At 33.6% G+C, this 11,253-nt stretch overlaps 1 protein-coding gene across 1 annotated transcript; it reads left to right on the top strand.

Moving 5' to 3' along the window:
• The first annotated feature begins 6,545 nt into the window (after window positions 1–6,545).
• Window positions 6,546–7,146, top strand: LOC133326790 (uncharacterized). The gene is made up of 3 exons (XM_061535397.1): window positions 6,546–6,551; window positions 6,610–6,765; window positions 6,817–7,146. The coding sequence occupies exons 1-3, from the start codon at window positions 6,546–6,548 to the stop codon at window positions 7,144–7,146; spliced, it is 492 nt and encodes a 163-aa protein (XP_061391381.1).
• The last annotated feature ends 4,107 nt before the right edge of the window (window positions 7,147–11,253 follow it).

The following is an 11,253-nucleotide window of genomic DNA, read 5'->3' as shown; positions in this document are numbered from 1 at the left end:
ATTGGCTGTAATTTGGCACAGAGTGCTCTTTTTGGGTACAAAATGTCCATGCAAAATTTTATGTATGTAGGTCCACGTTTACTGGTAGCCCCCATACAAAGGTACCCCTATTTTGAGTATTTACCCAAAAATTGGGTATAAACTCATAACCTGCCGAACCACTTGACATAGGCGGCCAAAACTTTGCACACATGTTTCTAATGTCAAAGCAAATATAGAAATCCAACATGGGGACCCTGGGTCCAAGTTTTGATATAGCCCCCATATAACCGTATCTCCCGATTTAAGGTATTTTTTGCCTATTAGACACATTTTACAACCAAGTTGGCTGTAATTTGGCACAGAGTGCTCTTTTTGGGTACAAAATGTCCATGCAAAATTTTATGTATGTAGGTCCACGTTTACTGGTAGCCCCCATACATAGGTACCCCTATTTTGAGTATTTACCCAAAAATTGGGTATAAACTCATAACCTGCCGAACCACTTGACATAGGCGGCCAAAACTTTGCACACATGTTTCTAATGTCAAAGCAAATATAGAAATCCAACATGGGGACCCTGGGTCCAAGTTTTGATATAGCCCCCATATAACCATATCTCCCGATTTAAGGTATTTTTTGTTTATTAGACACATTTTACAACCAAATTGGCTGTAATTTGGCACAGAGTGCTCTTTTTGGGTACAAAATGTCCATGCAAAATTTTATGTATGTAGGTCCACGTTTACTGGTAGCCCCCATACAAAGGTACCCCTATTTTGAGTATTTACCCAAAAATTGGGTATAAACTCATAACCTGCCGAACCACTTGACATAGGCGGCCAAAACTTTGCACACATGTTTCTAATGTCAAAGCAAATATAGAATCCAACATGTATGGGAAAAGGGGTCTTCAAAACACACGTCAAATAGTTCGGCTGTAAAAGAGTTTATAAATATATATAAATACCCAAAATCAGGACCGCTATATAGGACAGAAAAAGTTGACCAGAGCAAACAATTGGTACTCATAGAGAACTCTCTAAGCCAAATTCCAGCCAATCAAATTGGCTAATAGATAAAAATGTCCTAAAATCGGGAGATACGGTTATATGGGAGCTATATCAAAACTTGGACCCAGGGTCCCCATGTTGGATTTCTATATTTGCTCTGACATTAGAAACATGTGTGCAATGTCAAGTGGTTCGGCAGTTAATGAGTTTATACCTAATTTTTGGGTAAATACTCAAAATAGGGGTACCTTTGTATGGGGGCTACCAGTAAACGTGGACCTACATACATAAAATTTTGCATGGACATTTTGTACCCAAAAAGAGCACTCTGTGCCAAATTACAGCCAATTTGGTTGTAAAATGTGTCTAATAGGCAAAAAATACCTTAAATCGGGAGATACGGTTATATGGGGGCTATATCAAAACTTGGACCCAGGGTCCCCATGTTGGATTTCTATATTTGCTTTGACATTAGAAACATGTGTGCAAAGTTTTGGCCGCCTATGTCAAGTGGTTCGGCAGGTTATGAGTTTATACCCAATTTTTGGGTAAATACTCAAAATAGGGGTACCTTTGTATGGGGGCTACCAGTAAACGTGGACCTACATACATAAAATTTTGCATGGACATTTTGTACCCAAAAAGAGCACTCTGTGCCAAATTACAGCCAATTTGGTTGTAAAATGTGTCTAATAAACAAAAAATACCTTAAATCGGGAGATATGGTTATATGGGGGCTATATCAAAACTTGGACCCAGGGTCCCCATGTTGGATTTCTATATTTGCTTTGACATTAGAAACATGTGTGCAAAGTTTTGGCCGCCTATGTTAAGTGGTTCGGCAGTTAATGAGTTTACACCCAATTTTTGGGTAAAAACTCGGGTATTTACCCAAGTATTTACCCACGTCTTTAAAGTATCGTAAAACTATCCATTCTAAATCGATTTGATAACAGAAATCCGGAAATAGGGTGTAAGATGTTGTATTACCGAGTCAATATAGTAAATACCCAAATAAATACCCGCAAATGGGTATTTACCCGGTATTTACCCACCCCTTGGGTATTTACCCGGTAAATACCCGGTAAATACCATCTCTAAGTATGCTGCAGCACAGTGCGCTATCCACAATTTCATCTCGCTAGGAAAAACCTTTACTATTTCGTGCACAAATTACATGAACACAGACGAAAATATATAGGGTTTTTTTTACATTTGAATATATTTTACAAAATCTAATACGCGTTATGGTAGTTCCCTTTTGATGCGTTTTGCCGAAATTAGCAATTTATATGAAATCGGATGAAAATCTGAAACAATTTCAAAAAATAAATAAATAAAATAAAACTCCAACAATCCAATATGCTAAATATAACATCGTGCAAATTTAAAATAATATATGGTGCACCACTAACATAAAATCGGACCAAATTATTTAAGGGAGCTATATCCAAATCTGTATCGATTTTAAAGCAACTTCACAGGCATCAAACTGGACATAATTCTGTTCGCTATGCAAAATTTGGTCTGAATCGGACCAATATTGAAACTATATAAGGCAGTTATATCTAAATCTAAACCGATTTTCTCTTCGTCCTTGGGTCAAATAAGTGACTTGTGCCAAATTTCATCCAAATCCACCTGCTCTACAGATATAGCTTCCATATAGTTTCGTCCGATTTTTGGTAAATGGTGCACTAAACTCCCAATATTTGTCCGAATGAATTATGTCCAGTTTGATGCCAGTGATGTTTTGTTAAAATCGATACAGATTTGGATATAGCTCCCGTAAATAATTTGGTGTGTCCGGTTGATGTGGGCATATCTATGTAGATTACACATTTAGTATCGCCCGATTCCATTTCAATGGTCCTCGGAAGATTACATGGGCAGTTCGAAAACTTCTTAGCCTAGCACAAAAAGCGGGGTATAAACAGAAGAAAGTTAAGTGTTTTGGAAACATCCATCTCTGTTATGAACACATGTTAAATTTCGATCTGGCAACTCCTTCATATAGAAACAGGTGTTCAAAAAAAGACACATCAGCAACTATTATCTTTCATTGATAGGCTAAGAAGTTTCCGAACCGCACTCGTATATTAGCATGGCTTGTATGTATCCAAAATGGCCAAATGGCTTGTATGTATCAAAAAAAAAAAAAAAAAACACTTTTTTAATAAAAACCAATACGGAAATTTTTAATAAAAAAGTGCTTTTCTTAGTTCCTTCAGATTTTAAAGACTAGGATTCACGCTTGTTTTTATGTATGGTGTTCACAATTATCCACCCCTGTAACATTTAGTTTATACAATTTGTAAAGCAAATTTTAAAATTAGAGGGGTAGAAAAAAGTTTCGTCCTAATTCTTTTTTGAGTTGTGAAAAGGGTGTTCTTCAGCGTATAAAAAAATCAGCTGCGGAGGCTTGCCACCTTATAAAAAATTTTGACATATTCATGAAATGGTTAGAAATGAAGGTCCATGTATACAATTAAAGCTATTATTAAGGGCTAAAAAGGAAGGAAGGATAATGATGGATCCAGTACATAGTAATCATACAATATTTTACATAAAATTTGCAATTACTTGGTACAACGTTATCCGAAGCGGAGATATGGTGAATTTCTTTTAAAATATTGCTATGTAAAAGCTTTTAAATGATTTATGATTTTAAATTATTTATACTTATTAATCATCTTTAGGAATATTATAACCTAAATTTAGAGGACGCACACAGATTACCTTTGTGGAAAGTTCAAACAGAAATAGTTCCTTTGGAGAGACTTTCACAAGATGCTATCAAATCATGCCACAAAATAATTAGGAACAACCAAAATTGTTTGTAAATCTGAGTCAAATAAGCATTTTTTCAATACTTTATATTACAATCCGACATTGTTATAGCCTTCAAAACAGCCATAAAATAATGGTCATATATTACACTCTAAATTATTTTTGTTAAAATCACAATGATAACGATAGGCAACAAGATACCGCACAAAAAGTAATAATTTTCAACAGCTTTGTTGTTGTAAGATTTTACGCAGAAAGTGTTTAAAACTTTCAACAAAAGTAGTCACATTTATGCGTAATTTGTAGTTGTATTAAATGAAATACTTTGTTGATATAATGAACAAAAATGTTTTATAGTAAACGTTAAAACAAATTACCATATTTACTGTTCGGTTTTATACCCATAATTTCGACTTAAACGACATGTACACTAGAACTTTTTCACCGGGTTAACCTTCTTTATGAGGATTTATTTGACATATATGCAAAGGAATTGACAATTAACGAAATCCGGTTAAATGTAAACGTACTATTACAGCCATAGGTATGAAATTCATTGTCTCTCATGTTGTGTGGGTGATGTGCCTACAATTGTTTAGGTCAGTTACAATATTTTAATAGTATATACAGATATTACTTACAACTTATGGGAACCATGGAGTGTCCGATTCAATTTCACGTTTTATATCCTCTATTGTTATTCCAAACTTAAATGAGTGCTCAGATAGATTAAATTAGTACCTTAAATTCCTTATATAAGAGAAACGCAAACAAATTGTTTCTGGATCCATAAAATTTTGAAAATTATCAAATAGACAGACCTTGTGAAATATCAATGGCCAGATCTCTGAAATGACCTTGACAGTAGGAATATGTTTGGCATCATTGAAGTATGCCCTCTGTGTGGCAAAACAGCTGTACATCAATTTCATTGCCGCATCCAATTCAGATTGATGCAATTTTTTTGTGGTGGTTTGGTTTTTATGTATATGAAAATGCATATCAATATTATCAAACATCTTTTCACAAACATACATTTTTATTAATTTTTTATTTTATCCTTTTTGATGGATTAATATGTACAAAGTTTCCACGTAAATAATTGCTTCTGGACTACGCGTCACCTCGTGATTATTTCTGATGTGTGTTCCGAAAATCTTATGAATGATAAATCAGTAATGTATATAAAAATGAAATATTTTTTATTAGTAATAATAACAAAAACAAAACAAATATAGTGGTGAGTATTGAATATAATATCCTTATAATATAAAAAAATACTTGCATTGTAGATATTATGAAACGTTATCCAACATCTAAATTGCAACACTTATTACCGTCTTCATCCAAATTATAAGTAAACGGTAAATTTTCATGGAATTTGGCTGAATATTAACGAGGTATACAAAATCTTGGTCCGATCTATCAAGTTTTTCGTTACTTGCATTATAGGCCTAATCAGAGGTAATCTTCAAAAGTTCATCGAATTTGCTTGTATATTGACGATTTTATAGGGAAAAACAATGAACATTTCAAGAAAGTTTCTATGGGAGCTATACCAAATATTAGTCCGAACTATCCATTTTTTGCCACTTGTTTCCTAGGCCAAAAATAAACATTTGTACAAAATTCCATTCACCTATGATAACTCCTTCTATTTTTGACCGCTGTCTATATGAATTCGTGACATAGTTTGACGTTGTGAATGGTAAGCTGCTGTCAGTATTTGCGTGACCTGGACTTGGCAGTAGGTTTGATAATCTTTATGGGTTGTGAGATAGTTAAGCGATAAATTTTCGTTAATGTCAGACTTTGAACTGAAAAGAATAAAATGGTTTAAGAACATAGTTTGACAGATGTTGAATTCCGGTCCAATACTTTTGAAACCACGAATTTCATAACCCTGTATTAAATTTAATATGAACCAAATGGAAAAAAAACATCGTTTGATCCGATTTGATAAAAATAAATCTAAGTCAATCTCATAGGAACGAAGGGATTATGCTGATTTAGTCAACCCTTTTGCATCACAATATTAAAAATTCGGCAAAAATTTTTTTCATCCTCCTAAAATCAGAATGCCAAATTGCAGCCGCTCTAGTTGAAAACAAATTATACATAAAATAGGGAGGGGCATCAGCATACGCTGATGACTTCAAACTATTGACCAATTTTGAATATTATCTATAAAAAAGTTGATGACCCTCCAAATCGGGAATTCGAAATTACAAACATATACGGCTAAACTAAAGAAAGCAAAACCAAAATGTGGAACGGTATGTTTTCATTTTCTTTTAATTGTTATTCCAATATGGGAAAAATCTAAGGACGTGTAATTTTTTGGATTCAACGTTTCACATTGAACAATTGGTTGAGGGTAATAAATATAATCGGATATTTTTCTAACTCAATCACTTAACTAAGGTAGTAAGGTTAATATTGTTACGTAATGTAATCCAAACTCTCGGAATACCCCTAACACATTTCATTGCTAACTATAATAAAACAAAGTCAGATAAACATAAATTGATATTTTAAATTAAATTAGTGATTATCTAGAATTGCAAGGCAAATGTATACAAACAATGCAATTGTTGTTTTGGAAGTGCTATATATATAAATGGGTATAAATTTAATTACAGTTTAACATTTGGTGGCAAGCTTTATTTATAACGGATAAATGAAGAAATTATTAGAAACATGTTCAAGATTTTAATTTTATTTCTCATCTTGACGTGGCTCGAAGGATATAAATCCATCCTAATGGAGGTATGTCAAAAGTAGAATCCTTTCCTAAGTTGTTGAGAAATTGAAATGTCATTTTCAGCGCAATTTCGATATGAAATCTATAACTGTACATACATCTCGGCCAGATTTGATCTCCTTTTCCGATTGGAAGGTTGAGCGTGTTAGTCGTGGAGTGTTTGCCTTCTCTGGTATATATACTCTTAATGTAACTGTTAATGCTGGAGACTCCAACCAGGTAAGTAAACAATTTGATTAAAAGATCAAATCATCATCAACACAATTCCAGATTGAAGTCCTTACATATCGTAGCGACAATGGCGTTCGGGATTTTCGTTTATTGCCTTTTATAGTGGAACGCCAGCATGTGTATGATTATATGAATGGCTTCTATAAATTCTATGTAATGAATAGCATCAAGTCGTGTTCGACAATGCCCGTTTTCAAAGGCCGTTTTAAACCACCAATGGAAAAGAGAAGTTATGTTTTGGACAAGTGTCAAGTGAATTTGGATGATTTTCCCCAAGTGCCAGACGGATTTTATAGAGCAGCTATTCTTGGATATGGCGATGCTGTTTGGGCTGTAAATTTTACCGGACAACTGAGTGTGATGTGGTAATTTTTGCTAACTATTTATTTGTGATTGATTCAAAATAAAATTAGTTAGAAGGTATATGTCGATTTTACCGAAAGATCCATGTCTTCAATTTTATTGCACATACCTTCCCCATATTAAGATTGATGAAATTATTAATTACAACGTCTAATTCAAATTGGAATGATATTTTGTCTTTAAATTTAACATATCAGGTGAGTTTTGTTTTTTCCATAGAAATATTCTTAAACTTGATTAGAAGTAAATTTAGATTAATATTTCAGAATTGAAGAGTTGTTATTTCAGTTATAACAAAAAACAGTAAGGAGAGTTCAAAAGTAGGACGGGACAGACCATATGATACCCTTCACCACTTTGGGTGCATACAAGATTTGCTAATAAAATACAATATCCGGTAACTAGAACAGACATAGCATCTTTGGAGGCCCATTGAAATGGAATCGGACGAAATTAAATGTGTGATCTACATATATATTTGAACCATAGAAAACACATACCATTCTGGTATCTATGAAGAATTACATATCAATCGGGCAGACTTGGAAAAATTGGTGTACCATTTTTTTATGATATCGTTAATCTGGAACTAATTGAGTAACCGTGACAAGCACCATTCATCTCGCATTGGGACCTTTATTATTTGGTGCACAAATTTCATAAACTCACACGAACAAAAAATAGGGATTTTTTACATCTAAATATATATTCAATACGCGTTATGATAGCACCAATTTGATACGTTGTGCAGAAATTCATGCCAATCGGAAAAACTTTGGGTATTTATTGGGTACACCATTTAGATGAAATCGGATTGAAAAAAAATATATAAGGAAGCTATATATAATTTCAGTCCAATACTCTCTGCAATATTTCATGTAAAACGAACAATCATTAGATTCTCGGTGCACCGTTAAAAACTATATATGGGAGTTATATTTAAATCTGCACCGGTTCCAACACAACTTCACAGGCATCAAACTGGACATAATTCAGTTCGCTATGCAAAAATTGTTCTCCATCGGACAAATATTGGGAGTTTGGTGCACAATTTAAATAAAATCGGACGAAACTATATATGGGTGCTATATATAAATCTGAACCGATTTCAACAAAATTTCAAGGCATCAAACTGGATCTGCGAGTATATTTTCTACATATTTAGAAATCACTGTGGCAAATTACAGCCAATTTTATTGTAAAATGTTGATAACAGATCAAAAATACATTAAACCGGAAGGTACGATAATATGGGAACTATATCGGAGACCCCATTTTCCATACCGGTATTAGTTTTTTTTTATAAAAACCATACAAGCTATATTATGACAACCTACGCCAAGAGAATCTGAATTTATTAAAACGAAACCTTCTCCTGTAAAATTTCAAATTGAGGTTTACGTTTTTTTGGCGAATATGGCTCGATTTAATCAGAGTTTTTTGGTTTTTAAGGCAATAATATATATGACATTACCGATTGTACCTTAGAGATTTTTTATAAGTAAAAAATCGCCATAGAACTTAGCATTGCAAAATACAATTACTTGGAACCTATCAAATTATCCCCACGAAATTTCATTGGTAACTATAATATAAACAAGTCTGATAAATATATTTTTTTAATTAATTTGATGATTATCTAGAAATGTAAGTGGGGAAAAGTGTACAGTGAAATTGATAAATATTAGTAGAATACATCTACCAATAACAATTCTAAAATATCTCATTTTCATATGTATCGTCAAGTTTTAAAGTTGTTAGTTGGTCTAATTTTTTGAAATGTTCAATATATTTGTTTGATTTCTCATCATGACAATGTTAAAAGGATATAATTCCTTCCTAATAGAGGTTAGTCAAAGATAGAGTCATCTCATAATATAAAGAGACATCGAAATGTTATTTACAGCGCACTTACGACATGAACGTCATAGAAGTACATTCATCGCGGCCAGATCTTTTATCCTTTTCCGACTGGAAAATTGAACGTGTTAGTCGTGGATGAATGTTATTTAATATGACGGTGAATGATCATGACTCCAACAAGGTGAAATCGCAACTTTTTTTTAAAATACCAGAAACATATCGCAGTGATAATGGCGTGGGGGATTTTCGTCCATTGCGTTTTAAAATTGAACGTCAGCATATGTATGATTATATGAGTGGCTTCTATAAAGCCTATATAATGAATAGCATCAGGGCATGTTCGACAATGTCCGTTTTCGAAGGACGTTTCAAACCGCCATTTGAAAAGAGAACGTATGTTGTGGACAAAGAGTTTTCAATCACTCCTGGAAAAGGGGACCGAAAAGACCCCTTTAAGGAGTCGGTTGAGGATTTATTATATTATTTTATCAGTAATATTGCCGAAGACACTATATACCTAAAATGCAAGGATTTCAGGAAATCATAATTCGAACATTATCAAAATTCTTGAAAAGGGGGAATATTGGCCCGCCTTTTTTGGTTACCTCCCGACATAAACTTTCAAAACGCCGATACACGTGTCTTCTTTTTTTAGCCCCTTTTCATAATCTGTTGGAATTTCCCGGTAATTATTTTTTGTGTTGCACAGTGTAATTGTAAAAAGACAAATGCGTACAAACAAGGTCATTGATAAAGATTAATGAGATATATCTGACAATGTCAACTGTATAAATAAACACAGTTGCATGTGTATTGGATCTCTAAAATCATTATTTACCGCCCCACATGCTCTGTTTGTTCCTTTTGTCCATGATCTGAGGCTTTGTTTTATTGTGCTTACCAAGGGAATATTCGTTTCTGGATTTTCAGGTTCACTTTCTGTTTCATCTTCAGCATTTTCTTCTTCGTTTATGATAGCATTATCTATATTTTCTGGAACTGGGCTCGTTTCATCTATTTCAATTCCTTCTTTTCCTTCATTTGATATTGGAATATTATTGGTCTCAAATTTATAAAATCTACAGTCATTTTGAAATTCTTCATCAATTTTTTTTCTAAGAATTTTACACTTCTGTTCTTGTAAATCTTGTTACTTCTTTTTTTCCATAAACGACATGCCTTCGAATTTTCATCATAACCTACCATTATATGTTGCTCACTTCTTGACCATTCGCTACGCACCCAATTTTTCGTAAATGAGATACAGTTGGAGTTTTTCCTGACCAAAGTTCTTCCGGTGTTTTATTCATATTTAGTTTTGTTGGACATCGATTTCGAATGTATGCTGCAGTGAGAACCAACTCACCCCATAAATTTTCCGGTAAATTGGCCTCCAGCATAAAACATCTCACCATTTCCCCCAGAGTTCTATTCATTCTCTCCGCAACACCATTTTGTTGGGGAGTGTATTCAACAGTTAGTTGGCGTTTAATTCCACATTTTCGAAGATATGCCTAGAACTCATGACTCGCTAATTGTGGAGCATTGTCACTTCGTAAACATTTTATCTTCTTTCCAGTTTCCAATTCCACTCTTGCTTTAAACTCCTTAAATACCTCTAAATAGTCGCTTTTCTTGCATAAGAATTAAACAGAAACTTTTCGAGAAAAATCATCAATAAAGGTAGCAAAATATAAATTTCCTTCTAATGATGGATTTCGCTTAGGCCCACAAAGATCCGTATGAATCATGCCCAATATTTCTTTTTCCGATTTGCTGATTTTCTTTGGAAAAGCCCGTGTTTGTTTAGTTGTGATGCACACATTGCAATTTGCATCCAAAGAGTGAATTTTAGGCAATCCGTGCACTATATCCACCGTGTATAATTTAATCAAATCGTTGTAATTCAGATGACCAAAACGTTTATGCCAAATTTCGCATGGTGTGTTCGATTCTGCAGTTTTCGTACATTTCGGGTTATTTGGTACCGCCGTCATCATATATAATCCATTCTCCCTTATTGCTTCCATGTATATTTTATTATTTTTAAGTACATACACTACTTTACTACCGTAATCATTGTTTAGTTCCATAAATAGAGATTTATCGACGCACATATGAGATGTAGCCCCACTGTCAAAACACCATTTAGAGGGGCGTTGTCTATTTTCCGCAGCATTTTCTTTACATCCATTTGCCCTATCAGTTTTTTCACAAACCGTTTTTGTAGAATGATTGGATTCATTAAGT

This window comes from Musca vetustissima, unplaced genomic scaffold (genome assembly GCF_032173495.1).
Source record: "Musca vetustissima isolate MV318-11 ecotype Yass unplaced genomic scaffold, APGP_CSIRO_Mvet_v1 utg20390, whole genome shotgun sequence".
Classification (NCBI taxonomy): domain Eukaryota; kingdom Metazoa; phylum Arthropoda; class Insecta; order Diptera; family Muscidae; genus Musca; species Musca vetustissima.
Note: the sequence above shows the minus strand (reverse complement) of the source record. Positions and strands in the feature narration are given on the sequence as shown.